Consider the following 18,850-nt stretch of genomic DNA (forward strand, 5'->3'; position numbering starts at 1 on the left):
CGCGGGCAGAGAACTGCGGGAGTATTTGTCTTTGTTAACCCTTGTGACCCAACGATTGCCCTTTTGAAAGTGGATTTTAAACCCTCATATTTCAGAAAGCCTTGAGTATAGTATATATTTCTTTTTTTTAATTTTTTTTTTTTAATGTTAGACCAATGCAGTTTGAGAGGGAAAACATTACTCACGGCCAGGTACCTCGAGTGCGTTCCATGCATTTTATTGTGTTACATTCTAGACAGAGTTCTAACAATTGAAAAGAAACTGTGAGCGTGGTCTGCGCACGCTCCCGCTCGGTGTTCCCGGGCGCTTCAGGTAGGGATCGGCATGTCCCAGAGTGGGTAAAAGGAGCGTCCCGAACCGCTCCCCGGCACTCCCGGGGATTGCGGCCGCCGCCCGCCTCGCGGGGCGCTGGCCGAGCCCGCCCGGGGCGGCTGCGGGCCCGGCCGCTGCGGGGGAGCCGCGCCCCGCCAGTCCCCGGGGCGGAGGGGCGCGGTGCGAGCCCCGCTGCCGGGCGGCACGCTACGCTTCCAGCCGGGGGAAGCTCCGTGCCGGCGCCGCTTTTCTTTCCCTTGGCAGAAAGTTGTGCGGCCGCCCGCCCCCGGCTGCCCGGGGCGAGGCGGCGCCGGGGCGGGAGCGGGGGGGTGTGCGAGCGGCGGGCCGGGTCCGGGCCCGGGGCGGGGCAGGGCAGGGCGGCAGGGCCCGGCCCCGCTGATGTCAGCCGGGACGGGGGAGGAGAGGAGGGGGAGCGGCCGCCCGTGTTCCGGGTCAGGCGCGGGAATGCGCGGCGGCGGCCGGCAGCGCTGCGCTCGGCGCCCCGCGATGCCCCTGCGGAGCGGGCAGCGGCCCGCCGAGAGGCTCTAGGGGGACGCCCCCGGTTCCGCCCCGCTCCGGCTCCCGCCCATTGTTCTCCCGGGGCCGCCGCGCTCGCCCGGGGCTGCTTCCCGCCGGTGGCGGCGGCGCGCTGGATGCGGCTTGCGGCCGCTGGCTCGCCGGGACCCGCGCTGCGCGGCGGCGGAGCGGGCAGCAGCTCCCGCGGCTGGCGGCGAGGAGGGGGCGGCGGTGAGCGGCGGCGCCCGCCCCGCGGCCCCCGGCGGCGGGGCGATGTTCCACTGCATCCCCCTGTGGCGGTGCAACCGACATGTGGAGTCTATCGACAAGCGGCACTGTTCGCTGGCCGCCGTGCCCGAGGAGATCTACCGCTACAGCCGCAGCCTGGAGGAGCTCCTGCTGGACGCCAACCAGCTCCGCGAGCTGCCCAAGGTGAGCGGGGGTGGGAGCGGGGACCGGGTGAGCTGCCCCGGCAGGTGCCCGCCGAGCTCCCGGTCCAGCGCCCGCCCCGAGGCGGCGTGAGGGGCTCCTGGGGCCGTGGGTCTGTGCTGGCAGCCCTCGGAGTTAAAGGAAGAGCCGGAGTTTCAGGTTAGCGTTTCCCCGGAGTTTGATGGGAAATGAGCTTTCAGGAGCAAAACCTGGAGATCCGCGTCTTGCGGCAGGACAGGTCCTGTTGGAGGGCAGGGGGGTTGGTGCCGGAGTCGCAGGACATGAGTGTATATTGTGATTAACATTCACGTCATCGGAATTACGAGACCTTGGAGGGTATTCTGCCCTCCCCTTTTTTCCCCTTTCGGTAGATACTATCTGCTCCGTACATGGGAAAACCAAAACCCTCTAGCAGATAACCGCGTTCCCGTTTCTGCTTTCTACTCCTGGAAACTTCGTTGTGCAAAACACAAGAGACGAATAAGCCTTTTCTGTGTCTCGGTCTAAGTCCCGCGCAGTTGTTAGTGTTTTACTTCTCACTTGAAGCTTGTACTCAGAGTTTTATGCATACTGTATTTTTGGTATTATTGTGAAAGAGGAATTCGCTTTAAATTCAACACGATTTTGAGACCTTGAAGTGGGTACCTACCAGTGTGCCTCTCCCGGTGGCACTTGCAGGTTTTGCCGGAGGGACTCCATGAGAGTGGTTCCAGCGAGGCACTGCGGCTCCGCAGATGCGCAGGGGGTGGGAGGCATGCTCCACTTCTCACTTGAGGACCCCCGGGCTTTTCCCCCCCGTGTTTGTTCCTTAAACTTTGGACAACTCAGAAACCTTTGTGAGTTGTGGTTGGTAGAGTTTGACACGGGAAGTGTTACCTGGAAGCTACATCTTAAAGCTATGTGGACTCTTACTTACCAACTTGGAATCCAAGAAACTGAACTCACTAGCCAGAAAATTTTTCAAAAGCACCTTTGTTTGTACCTGAACCAAAGTTGCTCTGTTCATACCCAGACTTAAACAGTCTTACTTTTTCCTTTTTGAAATTTAGCGCACTCACATACACTTTCTTTTTTCAACTCTACATAGTAACAGTAGTCGTGGTGGCCAGGTTTTCCTTCAGACAGTAGTTAAAATAGTCAGTTGGACTGATGTGTTAAATTTGGCTTTTTCTTTTGAAAAACCTAGGCACAAGTTTGCATCTTGTTGTGACTGAACTCTTTATCCTTCTGAAGTAGAGCAAACTGGTTTGTATAGCCTGTGTGTGGGTGCTATTTTTACTTCCAGCAGTTTTTACTGGCTTTGTGCACGGACCAAACTCAGGAGTCCCTTTGTACAAGATCTTTCTTATTAGTGTTGGCTTTCAGGCTGGTACACATCATGTTACAGGGTTATTTAATGTGTGTGTGACTAAAATCCCATTGACACCCATGGCTCTTCGATTTTAAAGAAAAGTAATAAATTCGCCACTGACTGGTTGCTGTGTACAAATGTAAAGGACAATATCTGTTCATGGTGTTATATGGTATTAATTTCTGTAAATAGAGTGCAGCTATTTGAACCATAATATATGAAATTGCCTTTATTTGCCCTGTGATGCTTAAAAAGACCATTTTTTCCCCATTAGTTGCATGTGACTATGCATTACATCCCATACCTATAAGAAATAGCTGAGGGGGTTAAAAAACTCCAAAAATCAGCCTAGGCTCCTTGGCATTGTGGTGGAATCAAGCAGAAGTTGAAGTTAGAAAGAAGGTTCTTTTTTCTTTTTTTTTTTTTTTTTTAATGTGCATGGATCATGTTACAGGAGTGCCTAAAAATACTGTAGGAGTATGTTTGTGGGTTTTTAGCTGGACTAGGAGGAATCTGAAGAAATACAACCACAGAAACATACTTGTATCTGTCCTAAGTACTTTGTGCCTTGTCAGCAATGCAGGGAGGCATTTTTATTGGGGCTTCCTGCACAAACCTATGAACTTTCCTTGTCAGTTCCTTATTAATGATTTCTGATAAATAGAATAATAGCACCATCACCTCATCTAAGTGTTGACTCTGCAGAATTCTGAGGTACAAAAACAGAGCTGCAGTCCTGAATGTGAAACTAATGTATTGAGGGTAAAACTGATGGGAAGAGCCCTGTTCAACTTTTCTACCAGTTCTGAAAGTTCTCCTCTAGGAATCTGGTTGAGGAGAATCATGGAAGATCTCTCAGTGGAAGGTAGCTACAGCATACATTGCTAATTGCTGTTATATTTAAATGGTAGTGTCAATGCAAAGTACAGATTGAGAATTGGTAATCAGTGCAAAAAGCTGCAGTAGACCATACCTCTGGTAGAGAAAATGTGAGGGAAATCATCAGAGTGTGTAATTAACAAACTGTTGGGTCAGCATAGATAAAAGTGGTTGTTACATCCTTAATTTAGTGTAATTCATTATATTAGTTTGACCTTACCTCCATTAAGTTTCTTCTCTATGTACATAAAGGCAGTAATACAAAATCAAGCTAGATTTTGGCTGAGTTGAGGCCTAAACAAGTCAGGAGAATTATGTAACTCTCAGTGGCTGGTTAGTTAGGTGTTTTTCAGTGCTTGATGAAGTCCTGAAGTTCACAGTGATCTGTGCCAATTCCTGGTGAATCACCTGTGGGCTGTGCTGATGCCATAATATAATCCTTCAACACTGATAAGGTGTTTGTGCTGCTGAGATGGTTGTGATGCCCCTTAGGAAATTGCTGCTGTAAAGCCTCACCTTGGCAGAGTGAAGAAGAATCTCCCTGTAAACTCTGTCACTTGCAGCAGAAGTTGCCACGGACGGAGGAGGAGACCCCAGCTCTGCTGCTCAGCTCTTCATTGTGCACACAGGCAGCTCAGACTCACTTCCCAGTGTGGGCAGCTGTGGTCTCAAAGATCTTCTACAGCAGGCAGGAGGTCTTGTAAAGCTTCTGGGAAATCGAGTAGATACTGGTGAGTTCTTTTACCAACTTTGCGATGGCTACAAGACTGACAGTGATGATGTCTTTATTTCTAGACATTCACTCTACATCCACTTGTATTTTTTTTTCATCCCTTCAAATGTAAAGCTTTCTGAGGGAGATAAATATCAGCAAGTGGCATGATGAAATATGTGGATCCGCTGCATTTCTCTCAAGCTGATGAGGCAATTTGTGTTGGATGCACACGCTTCCCCCCTCCCCCCACTTCTCTCTGCCCCCATGTCTATCAAGTAGCTATAAAAGGTGTCCTTTGGTTGGTTTGATCCAATACACCAGTAAAAGAATATAGTCTAATACATCCTAAAATCTCCATTTTCAGACACAGAAGTAGTCTTAGGCTTTGTTTAATTTGTAGGCTTTCCTAGCAAACTTAAAACCTCTCTTATTCTAGAATAAGCTAGTAGAACGTGGCATATGTTAGGGTGTTAATGAAAAAACCCAACAGAAGAAACACACATCAGAATCCTATCAAAATATGGAAGACTACTTAGAGAATTGCTGTAGCATCTTGAAGGAAAATGACTAGCAGGACTCAGCACTATTGCTGAATTGTGTGTTATGAGAGTCATGTGAAATATCCTCAAGAGAAACAAGGAATACACTTGAATCATGTTGAGAGAGTTACTTTGCTAGTTTTATTTCTGTTCTGTAAGCTGACCAAAATGCATGGTAGAATTCTTCACCTTTTCCTAAGGGGAGAGGGTAGGAAGGGTTCGTCTGGAAAATACCTGAAAAAAAATGTCTGAGGATCAGAGAGAGGTGCCTCTGTTATTTCTACTCTTTCCCATGTTTGCTTCCTTGTGTATTCATATGTGGCCCAGAAAAAGAACTGTTTCTCTGACCCCCTTTTCCCTACAAACACTTTTTTAAAATCAAGTTGTATCTGTCAGCATTTTAAGAATACAGGGTAATAATTTTTGTTTGTAGAGTAACATAAAGTTTTTTTATATAATTTTATTGCTGAACATTTGGTTTCCATGTCAGTTTGTCAAGGTTTCCTTAGCTGCTCTGCTGGATCCTGGGGTCCCTTCTTTGCTCCATTCCCCAGCTGCATGGTGCAGAACTTGTTCTTACATTGTCAGTGACCTTTTTCTGTCTTTACCACTGGTGTCTCAGACTCGTCTCCCTGAATGTTCATACTTTCCCATCCTCCCCCATCCTTCATGTTCCAGGATCTTTCTTATTTCTTCCACCCAAAGAGCTCTGTCTACTGTCTGTTGCTGATGCTTTGCTTCCTCTTCCATCCCTTCTGTGCTGGGTTCTCGACTGGCCTTGCAAACGTCTCTTTCCTTTGTACTCTGCTCTTTCGCCTTCCTTCCTGCTGCCTCCCAGGTTCCCTCCTCTGCTCTTACCCTTCTTGCAGGATAAGCCAGCCTGGTGGGATGTGCTGGAGGAGCAAGCTGTATGCTATTAAGCTGCTGGTGGTTTTCCACAATAATGAAGTCTCTCTGAAGCCTTTCTCAGCAGATGTGGCTGTTTTCCCACAGAACAGCAATTTCTAGCTGTCAGCATGCTTCTCGCCACTTCTGTTTTACAAGACAAATTAAAGAGCTGCACCCTTTGGTCTGAAAAGGATGGGCTGTGTATAGAGTTGGTGGTAAAGTGTAGCTCTTAACTTGCTTAAATAATTCCTTCTCCTGTCTTGGATCCCATGTGCCTTCTGTTGATTATTTTGTGTATCTGATTTTATTGGAAAAAAAAAAAGGTGGTTGCCAGTGTGCGTAGAGCGATTTAAAAATGTAGTTTGTGTGGTTTTCTTTTCTAAACCCATAGCATTTTTGTTTTCCTTGGGAGTGAAAACTTGATGAATTTTTCAACTCAGGCTGTAATGTGCAGTATATCATTTGCTGCACGTCAAAAACTGTTCTTCACTGAAGAGTAGGCTTTCTGGCAAATTGCTTTGATAGAAGAAAATAACACATTCTGCATGATGTGTTTCAATAGCTTTTCTAATGAAAAGCATCAGATAAAAGTAAAATGCTTTCAATTCTATATATCAGTCTGTAGTTGATGAAATGATGTTTTCTATTCCAGTACATTAGAATTTAAGGGCAAATACATCCTGTCAGCTTAATTTCTCTGTAATTCAGATTTGCAGTACAAAACTGAATTGCTGCATATTTCTTTCTCCAGTAATAGAAAAAAAATAATCTTAGGAACCCTTGAATGCAGTATTATATTTTGGCCTTTGTATTAAATCACAGCATTCTTTACATTGGTGTGGTGGAAATAGCTTATAACACTTGTTTTGCTGCTGTTTTGTCTTGCTGCTGCTCAGTTCTTTAACTCAAAGAATAAAGACCACTTTCCCATGATATTTCTAGCAGATGTTGTTTATGGAAAAACTCCAGTGGCAGAAAAAATTTCAAAATTTTTTCTATGCACTTAGTTTAGCCTAAGAGTCTGAGGAAGTTTTTTTTTCCTTTGGGGAATGATTTTTATGTAGTGTTTGTAAACCTAATGTAGTGCAGTACTGAATCATTTTGCATCTCTGAGCTTAGAAATTATATCTGTCATCTGTAATTTTTCTTCTTGGTGTTATATATTAAAGCTTCTCTGTAGAGTTACTAGATAGATGTGAGACCCTTTTCCCAAGAGATCGTTTTAAACCCTGGCCTTGTCCTGTGCCCCAGTTTCTTTGTTAGTGATGCTGCTGGTCTGCTCTGCTTGACATTCAGCACTGTTGGTATCTCTGTTACATGTGCTGTTGAAATCCAGGGTGCTGTTATCTTACTAAAATCTTGTGAAAGCTCCTTAAGAAACAGTCCCACTGTTCTTCCCATACCATACCTTGTCTCAGGAAAAAACCTGTTCTGAACTGAGTTTCACTGTTCTACCATTGTTTCTATCATTATGCAACCATAAGCCTGAAAGACACTTGTTTGGTCAGTGGCCAGTAATCTGTGGAAGACATGATTATCGTACTGTACCTCTCTTTAAATTTGTGTTTATAGCTGCTTAAGTTGTACATATGTAGGAACTTTATCTCCTTTTATTGAATGCACAGATCTCCTTGAGTTTGGAGAGATGTGGTGGGATGTCTCACGTGGCTGGAGTGCTGCAGTGGATAAACACAGGCTCTTGCAGGACAGGCCAGGAAAGCAAGGATGGGGAGAGTTGCTCTTTGGATGAGAGAGTAGCAGGGATTTGTGGAGTTTTTCTTTGGGGTGGATGATGGTCCAGCTGAGAGCAGGTTGGGATTAGTGGATGACATTGTTTTGGGTGTCTGCTGATCAGGATGAAGTAGTAGAGGATGCCTTCTTCACATAACTGGAAGAAGTCTCATTTTTACAGGCTCAGGCCCTCACATGGGTCTTGAACAACATAACGGCTGGAAGGACAACATATCAGGACATAAACAATCCAGGAGTTTCTGAAATGCTTTGATGACTTCCTAACACAGCTGCTCAAGGATTTAATGGACAGAGGTGATCTGTTAGACCTCATACTTAAAAAGAAGAAAAGGCAGGTTGAGATGTGAAGATCAGGGTTGTAGTAGCTGTACTGACCTTGGTCACCTTGGCTGTAGTGACCATGAGATGGTGGAGTTCTGGGTTCTGAGAGGAAGGAACAGAACAATAAGCAGCATCTTGAGAAAACAACCTTTGGTATGTTTAGGATTCTCTTTGGAAGAGGTTGGTAAAAATTATGTTTATGCTAATGCTACCATTCAGCAGGACAGGGAGAGGCTGGAGAAATGGGCAGAGAGGAATCTCATGAAGTTCAGTAAAGAGAAATACACCTGCACCTGGAGAGAAATAAACCAGTTCTCCAGTACAGGCTGAGGGCTGACCATCTGGAAAACAGCTGGTCATGGGTAAGGCCATGGGTAACCTGGTGGACAAGTTGTCTGTCAGCCAGCAATGCTCCTTCATGACAGAGAGAACCAACAATATCCTGGGCTGTGCAACACAAAGCATTGCCAGCAGATGATCCTTGTCCTCTGGCTAACATTGGGGAAACAGACCTGGAGTGCTTTGTCTAGTGCTGGGTGTCCCAAAAGAAGAAACATGGACATATTGGACATACACTGTAGGGACCACAAAGACTGTTAAGGGCTTGGAGCATCTCTCAGGAGAGAAGGCTAAAGGAGCCAGAATAGTTAAGCCTTGAGAAGAGAAAGGCTCATGGTTTTATATAAATACATGTCAATCAGCATGAAACCTTGCTTGGGTGCCCCGTGACCTTACAAGAGGCAGTGGGCAAGGGCTGAAACACAGGGACTGTCTGAAATATGAAAATACTTTTTTACTATGAGGGTGGTCAAACACTGGCATGGATTGTCCAGAGAGGTTGTACAGTCTCTGTTCGTGAGGATGCTGTAAGCCTGACTGAACATGGTCCTAGGTGACCTTCTCTAGGTGGCCCATGCTTTGAGTAGGGGTGTACTAGGTGATTTCTAGAGCCCCTTCCAACTTCACCTGTTTTATGATTCTGTAGAGGGCATATCAAAGATTTTGCCCATCTTTAACTTGGGTGGTTTTAATGATACAGATGGAATTGTGGTTTTCCAGGTTTATTCACCCTCAAATGTTTAATTATTTTACTTTCTACATTGATAATTTCATGGTGTTTTTGCACATCTCGCTGTAAATCCTTAAAGAAATACCACTGTATGATTTGAACAACTGTGTATTTACAGTTAGTGTCAGAGAGAGAACTGTGCCACTGGGTGAAGCTGAAGCAGACTGTACACATAGTAAAAGTAGTTTTATTGAAAGTCTGAGATTTTTTTTCAGTATGACAAATGTTAAAATACTTGCTAAGAGCACTGGTATCTTGAGACTGTTACCTTTTGTAACCTGTTGTGATTATTGTCAATTAGTACTATCTATCATGCAGTACATGCTTGAATTATTAAAATCCATAATAGTTTGTAGAGAAGCAACATTGGATCCTTATATTAACATACCTCTAAACATAGAGCTCTGTGTTGAAGGCTACAAAGAAGTTTATTACCAGTTAAGTATGTCTAGGTTTTCTCCTCTCACTTTCCAGATTTTTCTGTTGTATTGCTTCACACTTGATAAATACTTTACCTTTTGACATCAAATGAAAGACCACAGTCTGATGGAAGAACTTAGTCTGTTTTCTAAACAAAGGAAAGTCATTGTCTTCCCTGGTAGTGTCCCTGCAATTGTTCAGAAGTTTTTTGAACTGTGCTTGGTTTGAAATATTTTCTAATGACAGTTTTTTGGAGTAACAGCTCAGCTCTACTGATTTTTGTCCTGAGTTGAAAATAATTAAGTAGTTGTGTTTCAATACCTTTAACTTTTTTTTTTTTTAAGGTGTGTACTGTTGTAGTAAACTGGTAGCATTCCCTTCTTTGTGATGTACGTAGGTGAGACAAGGTTTGTGGGCAGAGATTATACATCTGTACCTCTAAAATAAATTTTATGATTATACGTAGAGTTATTTTTGTAATTATATCAGTTGGTCAAAAATAAAGACATTACCTCCTGCCAACAGTCTTGTATACTGGAAAAATGCATGCTAGAAATTCATTAGAGAGATTAATGTGGGCTTTGGTTTTTTTTTTTTTTTTTTTTTCCCTCCAAATGGCACATGCATTTAACTGCAATGAATCTGTGTTTCATTGTTGTAGATGTTTTCTGGCCTCTCTTAAAGGCAGAGGTAGTCCCTCTCACCACTGTGCTTTAACAAACACCTCTAGCATGGAGTGCCCTTTAACCTTTGTTGCTTCTGCTTAATTGATATAAAAGAGAAAGTAAATCCTTGTCTGCCAGGAACAGTGGGAGACAACCTGGTCAGTGCATTGCTTGGTAGGGCAGCATTTTGATTCAGTGCTGCAGTGTATTGGTTTTTGAGAGTGGACAGTTCCTCATTTGTCTTCTTTTAAAAGGAATGCTAACAACTGAGAGTAGGACCTGCAAGTGGCCTATCCTTGTCAGTGGTTCAGAAAATGGCATATGCTTTGTAAATAGGGAGTCAGAAGTGTAGCAGGTCGATGCTGAATACCAGCTTCAGTGAGGCATTGGTGCAATTTTTGCTCTGTCTTCTGTAGGCCCTCCGCCACAGCCTGGCTGATCTTTCTCTTGGGCTTTCTTTTCAAGTACCCATTGGAGGGAGAGGCAGCAGTTGCAGCATCTGGTTCTGTTTAGGATATGTGCCCATGAACTGTGCTGTTTTAGTAATATTTTTCTCTTATTGTGAAATCTAGTAGTTTTATTAATGTTTTGTATGGATTCCTGCTTCAATGTCCACCTCCATGATGTTTTTCACTAATATTCATGATCACAAAGTTGGTAGTAGAATGTTGCAAGACCAAAGGATAGCTTGAATATATTCTGCATACATGGTTGGATGTGTGAAACAATCTTTCATCATGCCAAGTATATATAACAGTTCTGTCTTTGCTTATGGCACATGTGAAGACAGAATTAGAGAACTCAGCTGCATGGAGTGGTTGTCCATTTGCCAGGCAGGCAGAGGTCTGTGTGCTGCTGTCTATGCTGCTGTCTATCCCCAGCTGCTGCTGCATCTCCTCAAGGCTCCAGAGCAAGTCCATCAGCTGCTGCTTTGGTGCAGTCATCAATTGCATGATGACCCTGCTGTGCTGCACTGTGAGTTCATCCCTGCCCTCAGAAGTTGTTTCTGTATCTAAGGGAGTATTTTATTTGAAAATTAAAGTGGTTGTGCCCAAAGGATCACATGGGATCCATATTTGTGAAACCCTGTTGCCTTTGCCAGCTGTCCTTGCTCACAGGCGAAAGGAGACAGAGTGACTTGAGGAGTCCTGATGTTGCTAGCAGGCTTTGTGGGAGATGCCAAACTGAGAATGACCATGCTAGGCTTTACTGGAGTCTCTTTCCACACTTCATGAATCCAGAGTAGGATTCAGCTTCCTCAGCATTTTATTGTGCAGCTAGTTTGGATGTGCTTCTACAGGAAAGGTGTCTGTTTTCCGTGCTCTTGCTGCTTTTCCTCTGTGCTCCCCCCCGTGCTACTGGCAGAAGTCTCTGGGTTGGATTTTAAGACAATGATGTACAGAATTGCATCCTAGAAAGAGTTTTTTGCTCACAGGTTAGTTGTGGATTTCGACTGAGGGTGATGTCGTGAGGCTGGAGTGGAGTGCAGGGTGCATTACAGCTTGCTGGGAGCTCCAGACTGGGATGGCCACTGGAGTAGAAGTGATACTTGAAATCCCACCAGAGCGTAGGGCACTGAGTGTCCTCTCTCCTTGGAATACTCAGCACTGAGTGACCCCCATTGATATGATAGTCTGTCAGAGGCCTTTCTGTTGATGCCTTGGACAGAAGTGGAGTGGAGAGGAATGAGGAAGAGCTCACCCTTCCCTCTTTGCCTTTGCCCTTCAGGGAGATGGGGAATGTGTGTGTATGCTTGTGCCAGAGCCTGGTTACTAAACCCATTCTGAGGAACTTGAATGCTTGGATTCACTTCACTACGGGATTTAATCCTTGTTTTCCTCATGGTGTCCTGAGCACCAAGCAGTGTGTTCACCTAAAGTGGGTTGGGCTTCTATTGTATTGCACTAAATAGCATGATATTCTTACAGGCTTCCTCTGCTGCCGCTGAAGCCAAGCAACAGTGCAGACAAAATGGTAACTCCCAGGTAACTCCCCAAAGCAAAGGGTAGGGGCCCTGTTGGGCAGCAGCTGTGTTGCAAGGTTATTTCATGGATTTGATGCCTTGTCTCTTATTCACTGCTTTGCTTACCAAAATTGCCTCTTCTACTTGTGTTTGCTTGAAGAAAGACCTCAGAAAAAGATCTTTCTGAAGCACTATAAAAAGTGTGGGGAAGGATTTGCTGTAATTTCCCTTATCTGAGGACCGAAGGAGGACACATAGCTGGTGACTGGAAGTAAACAAATGAAATGGTGTCCCCATTGATTTTTGTTTATAGTGTAGGAGAAGAAAATGGAGCCTGAAGTAAGATTTAAAACAAGAATGCATTTAGGAGTTAAATTGTGTTTAAATTGCTATGTACCACTTCTTAATTCTAAAGCATAGATAGCCTTTAGTTGGTCATTTGTAAGTTTGGAAAATGGGTCAAATAAATACAGACATACTTATGAAACAGAACCTAATAACATACTCTGTCTTAGAGCTTACTTAATTCATTTTAATATAATAATGTGATTGCCTGAAGAAGCCTTAAAAGCTGAGGCAGCATGTGCATGTGGAAAATCCATATTGGCATCTGAAGGAAATCTGACATAAGAGCAAATGCTTACAAATTCTTAATCTTGTCAGCAACAGCTCAAGTGCTTGCAAAAAAAAAAATCCTGAAGCAAAAAACCACCAAACCCTCATCTTATCTGGTGTGTGTGTAACCATGAAGCAAGTTAATTTGCAATTTCCTTTCTCCTTTACATCTCATTCTAATGTCTACTGCTTATGCTAGCCCATTGTGAGAATTAGGCAGTGGAGTCTACCTAAAGAGAATTTTTAATTATCTTTGCTGCTAGTTGTGGTCACAATAGCTAGCAGTAGTCTTTTTATGGAAATGTTTTGCTTAACACAGTGCACCTTTAGTTATGCTACCTGTGCCAGGTGGGTTTGGAGTGTGACATGTCTCTAGCCCTGCAAAGGCTCTGGCAGCTCAGATGATGCTGGAATGTTGCTCCTCCCCTTAGAAAGCATTAACTGCAAAAACATCTTTGTTCCCTCCTATGTGTTTTACTTTAACTGTTTATTGTTTTCATGTATTTCCATTTATGTTTTTTTTATTCCCATCAGCCAAGGTGCTGAATTTTCAGGGAAAATTCTCAGGCATGAGTATTTTTTGTTTTGGGAGAGAACCATTGAAAGAAACCCAGAGATATGTTGTGTTGGCCACTTGCACGGAAGAAAATATCCTACTAGTATGGCTTAATTCTCTTAACTTTTTTTTATAGAATTGAGTACCAGTTGTAGTGGTATTCTTAAAAAAAAAGGTATAAAAATGAGGGCTGTGGGATCACACTGTCTGTTTATACTTTTCAGTGAGTCATGCACTTATCTGTTACTTTTTTTCTTCTGTTGGCTGACATCGACCCAATTTTGTCAGAATGAAGTTTTTTTTTTAAATATGTGTCTGGGTGAGAAAGTCTTGGTTAGTTTTCCAGTGAGAGAAGGGGTCTGTTCAAGATGTATATTCTTAAAAAATCCATATAATAGAAACCTCTATAAATTCTTTGATAGCAGGAAAAGCTTCAGTTGAGGGTCAGGAACTGGTACTAAATAGCAAGTTGTAGGCTACTTCAGTGCTTATGCTCATGGCATTATTTTTCTCGTTGAGGCACTATTAATTAGGCTGGCTAAACTAAGCAGCATTAGAAGTGTTGCCAAGATACTCAGAGAGGCATTGGGTCTGCAATCAAAACCAGCTATTAGAGCATGCTGGGTGGATATGCTGCTCTGGCCAGCAGCCCCATTGCACTTTGGATTGTGTTAGAGCTTATCAAATAGAGGCAGAACTGTGTTAGAGACATCAAATTAGGAACATGTTTCTTGTTGGCATGTATTTTAAAAATCTCAGATATTTAAACACATACATATGTATACATATGTATGTTTATGTTTGTTGAACTCTATTGAGTAAGTTTTTAATTCTCTTTGTTCTCTGTTTTCCAATTGTTCCTTTGTGGCCTTTTTGAAAGATAAAACATATATGGCTAAAAGGAATTGCTTGCCTCTCCAGCAGTGCTTCAGAGCACTAATGATGTGTCTTAGAGAAAGGAAGAACACTTAATGAAATGGGACTAGGATGCACTAAACATGCAAGAGTGATTGAGTCCTGTAGTTTAAAGGAAAAAAAACAAACAAACCAGAAGTTCAAAGAAATGCCATTCGTGTAACTGCAGTTTGATTTTATCTAGGAAATGGTGTCATTCATTAAAAATTGTTATGCAGATGGGAAATAAACCTTCCAGTTAATTATTCTTTTACGTAGTAATCAGCTGAAGAAAGAGGAATGTCTTTAAATATTGTGTAATATTGCTTGTTGCACACGTGCTGTGCACATTTAATAAATACAAACTGCATTGACACGTGGTACTGTGGGTACCTCAAACCTTCCTGAGGATATCCAGCTCTTTGGAGGACTGCTCTGTCTTTTAACCATGCTCCTGCTGTCTTTGCTCACTTGCCATTGTGAATATCTGTCAGGGACAACTGTTGCTCAGATAAGATTTGTAGGAGAACATCAATATTTATAACTTTCATACACTTTAGCAGCTACACACTGCTTTGAGGAACACATTTTGGCAAGTATTTACTTTGGAGTGTTAGGACAGATTGGGATCTCTTCTGCAGAGTGTACTCCTGCTGTGTTTTCACTAAAGTGTCTTTAAGTGCTTTTCTAAGCTTCTGATGGATTTTTAGTTTAGGCATATTAATAAATATTTAGAGAAAGGGCTACATTTGTTTTAAGGTAAGAATGGTAATGATATGAAAATGCAGTTATGGATCTTTTGAGGACAATGAAGGATTAAAAAGCATTTGTGGCTATTTTAATTGGAATATAAGTTTTTAGGGAGCTAGAAATATGGAATTACTGAGAATTTTACCTTCCTCTTAAATTTTCAACTGTGTTATTAAACAATTTCAATATGGGGAACAGTGGAGGAATGCCATTCTGACTCAAAAATGCCTTTGAAATTCCACATTCAAATCTGGTGCATCTTTTACTGTCGAGTGTTTATAAACTTTTTAAAGCTCTATCCTTCTTATCCCCGAAAAGGAACCCATGTTTTGGAGGGAAAGCACGTTTGTTTCAGATGTGGTTTATTTTTCTGTGACACAATGTGTACTGAAAGATTGATGCAGAAGTGCGAAAGTTTGCACTTAACCTGATTTATGATCTTGACCACTCAAAATAAGATTGAAACCCTGTATTTTAATACAGATTGATGAAACTGCTTTTGCCTTGTGTCCTAGTGAGATGCCTTACTGTCCCTTTTTGTGTCAATTTAAGTAATATCTGAGTGACATTTAGAGCACATACTCCATCACCTAAATAAAAGAAAAACCTCAAGAAAAGGTGCTAATTTTGTAGAAGGGGTTGCAGGTGATGAAATGTAAGTGGGTATCCCAAATTTACAATATCTTCCATTTTCCCCAAGGTGGCAAAACCATGGGGGTGCAGGCATGCACAAATGCTGTGAGTGGGTGAGGTGCAGGTGTTTGACTGCTGGGTCAAACTCCCTGTGCACTCCAGAGGCACAAAACTCACTCAAAATTGGAGGAGTCTGTTCAGTTTTGATCAAGATGACTTGTGTGTGAAGTCATTTCATTCTGCACAAATCCTCACCCCATGAAACGCCCGCCTGGAAGAAAGGAAAGTTTCTGTATCAGCTCCACAACTTTCTTAGCAATGCCTACATCTCACTATGTTTTAAATGATCCTTTGTCAGTCACCAGCTGCTCCCAGTGCCTGGGGTTGACCTGACTTTCAGCTTGGCCTGCTTGATGGTTATTTTGTCTTGGGGGCTGTCAGACCCCCGTGGCTGGGGTCAGGGAATGGTAGCACGCTGCCAGCCCGGTGTGCCGTGTTCTCACATGGACATGGCTGGGCTGGGCTTTTCCTCAAGCAAAGGAGACCTGAAATGCTGCCCAGGTTTCCTTAGTCCTTCTGAAACTGGGCCATAGAGCAGAGGGTGTTTGAGGCTGGAAGGAAAGCCTGCCTGGGGCAGGCTGGTTCTGTAACCTAGTTGGTTTTGGTGTTCACTGCTGAAGAAGTCCTTGTCAGCCCCTCTTCATCACTTTTCTGGATCTTGTTCTTTGGAAGCCTTCCTCTGTATTAACTTCCTAATGAGCCCTGGTGTGTAATTAGGATGCTTATAATTACTCTGCTTGGTAGCCTTGCCCCATTAATGACTTTAAACTGGCACTCTGGATTTTGCTAGTGTCTATCTGCAATGATCTTTAACAGCAAGCTTTATGGATTATTTTTTTTTTACATACATTTTCATTTTAGGTAAAATACAGGTTATAGTTTGTCTGCATGTGAAAATGAAAACAAAATGTTTGTTCTGGTACAGATGTGAAGGAGATCTGCATAACTAATGCCATGCAATAGCTTTAATTAGCTCACATTTTAAAAGTGATTCTAGTTATTCCTCATCATTTATCATGCCTATATGTGAGTTATGTGAATATTTTCTGAAATGCAATTTTTTCTTTCTTTCAGCCTTTCTTCCAGCTTGTGAAGTTACGGAAACTTGGACTTAGTGATAATGAAATCCAACGGCTCCCCCCAGAAATAGCAAATTTCATGCAGCTGGTGGAACTTGATTTGTCTCGAAATGGTAAGCTCCAAGGTTAATTTGTTTGATTCTATACTGTCCTATGACATGGTCTAGAAAACTGTGTTAGTAGGGTTTTTGTGTCTCAGAAATTGTTATCTATGTCCTACAGAACACTTTCTTGTCTAATTCATGGATTTACCTCTGGTTCTAGAGGGAAGGAGGGAAAGAGGAGAAGGGAGCTTGTGGTATAAGTACAGTAATAAAATAGTGCTTGGCTGTAGTTCTGTTTCTGAGAGCCTGTTTTATTTTTCAATTTAAAAAATGCTTCATGTGGTAGTTTCATATGTGTATCTGTCACAATGTTGACTTCATTCCCTGAGCTCTCTGAAATGCCTGGCATTTAGAGATGGAAAAAAACAGAAAAAAGAAAAAAAAAAGAAGTTGAAAAAAAAAAAAGCTGCTTTCTGTCCTAAAAAAGGGACGGCCTGTGGGTTAGAAGTCCAGTTCTTTATCTCTGCTTTGGTCTTTACCTGGGATTAGCAAGAGGCAGAGTGCTGGTATTTCTAGTTGTACTTGTGGAAGAAGAATCAGTCTGTTTGTCAACTGCAAAGATGAATTCAGAAAAGAATGCTGGGAGAAACTACCTTCTAAAATGTGTTGTTGGAAACAACATGGGTTTATTGTTTGCTTGCAATGCTTGCTGTGTATATTGTCCTGCATTGTGATGGAGTGAAAACAACTATTTTTTTTCTGTGGCCTGGTGAACTTACTAGTTCTACAAGAAGTTCAGGGGCTGCTGGGTCACCTTTAAGCAGTCTTTTGACCCAGTGATCTAAAACCAGTGAATCTGTGTTACCAAATTAGAGCAACTGTCAGCTATTTTTGCTTCCTTACGTGCAGTGGATGTGCTCAAAATGCTCTCTCAGCTGTGATGGAAGGGGTGGGAGCGATCAAGGTTGTGTAACCTTGTAAATAAATGAGGGTTGTAATTGAATATTCAAGAAAATAAACAGTGTAACTGGGAGCCTTTTTTTCTTGATGGTTTAACTTCACATCGACTCTTTGTGACTGAGAATATTGTTGGTACTTCACCTTTCTATAGCATATTTCCTTTATTTGTTTTGGTGCTTTAAATTCTATCTCTATCTGGTAATATAATTGATGAAGCGTGATGAGTCTCCAGGCAATTGCTGAAAAATTTCTGTGAACCATATAATTTTATGCACATTTGGAAAACCTTTTAAGAGAAGAAAACTGGAAAAAACCCCAGAGACTGAAGAGACAGATTAGTTAAAACATTTTAGAAATACATGAACATTAGTTGATGTGGTGTTTGGCTACTGAGTTTGGCTGAGTTGGGTGCTGTCAGTGAGAGACCTCATACAAAAAGAAACCCTCTGTTGGCTTAGTAATTCTCTTTGCAAATGAATAACTAGTTGGAAAAGAGCTGGTGGATCAGAGCCATGTGAACTCTTGTCGGCCTGGCTTGGAAGCTGGCTTGAGAACTGAGCTGTAACAAGAGCAGATGGTGTGAATGTTTATGGCTGGGTAGATGTGTGTGTCAGTAGAAGTTACTGCACAGGGAAGTATTTTTTCCAGTAATGGGTTGAACTAATGCAGGTGGCAGGGAGCAGTTCCTTTCCTATATCCAAGGTTCAGTGTTAATTACCCATTTTATGGCATTGCTTTCTTTTCTCTGTGGTTCATTGCAAAGGTGACTGATACCATTTCCCTCTGCTTAATTATGTCACAGTTACTGCATGACTTGACTCTTCAAATTAAAAATGCACCGTGCAATGTGGTGCAAGGGGGCTGTGGTGGAAAATAACTAGTCTTACTTTCCACTGTTTGGCCATTTTTATGATTGTCTCATGGTTCTCCAAATCAAAAGGCATAACACACCATCTGGGGTGCTGCAGGGGGAATTCTCACAAAAGGTTTTTGAGCTTTACAGTACTTCAATTTATTAGCTTTGTATTTTGAATCCACCTCCTGGTATGCCTCATTCTGAACCTGCCACAGGTTTGTCCTGTTCAGTTGTTTGCACTCCAAAAGATTTTTCTTTTTCTGACTGCCCAAAATTACTTAGGAAAAAAATAGGAACTCTTCATTTTCCTTTCAGGCAGAGAAAAACAGCTCTGCTTTTCAAAATGCAGTATGCTGCATGAATAGGAGAGTGTGATGGTGACATCTGAGCTTGGGAAATAAGAGATCATTGTTCTGTGTTTTTTGTTGTTCTAGTTGTCTGGTTTGGTGCACTAATTGCCTTCAGTTCTGGCCATTCTATTTCCTCAAGAGCTTAAAAATGCTGATATAAATTCATTTAATGTTCTCTGCATGGGAATAGCTTTTTCTATTTTAACCTCTCATCACAGAAGGAGGAAAGGGTTT

At 42.6% G+C, this 18,850-nt stretch overlaps 1 protein-coding gene across 1 annotated transcript in view; it reads left to right on the forward strand.

The window, feature by feature from the left end:
- Nucleotides 1-991: 991 nt before the first annotated feature.
- LRRC1 (leucine rich repeat containing 1) overlaps nucleotides 992-18,850 on the forward strand; it is a 69,208-nt gene continuing 51,349 nt past the window's right edge. The window contains exons 1-2 of the mRNA XM_059469138.1: nucleotides 992-1,260; nucleotides 16,402-16,519. Coding sequence (XP_059325121.1) covers nucleotides 1,102-1,260; nucleotides 16,402-16,519 — 277 coding nt within the window. The 5' untranslated portion in view covers nucleotides 992-1,101. The remainder of the gene's footprint in view (nucleotides 1,261-16,401; nucleotides 16,520-18,850) is intronic.

This window comes from Ammospiza nelsoni, chromosome 3 (genome assembly GCF_027579445.1).
Source record: "Ammospiza nelsoni isolate bAmmNel1 chromosome 3, bAmmNel1.pri, whole genome shotgun sequence".
Classification (NCBI taxonomy): Eukaryota; Metazoa; Chordata; class Aves; order Passeriformes; family Passerellidae; genus Ammospiza; species Ammospiza nelsoni.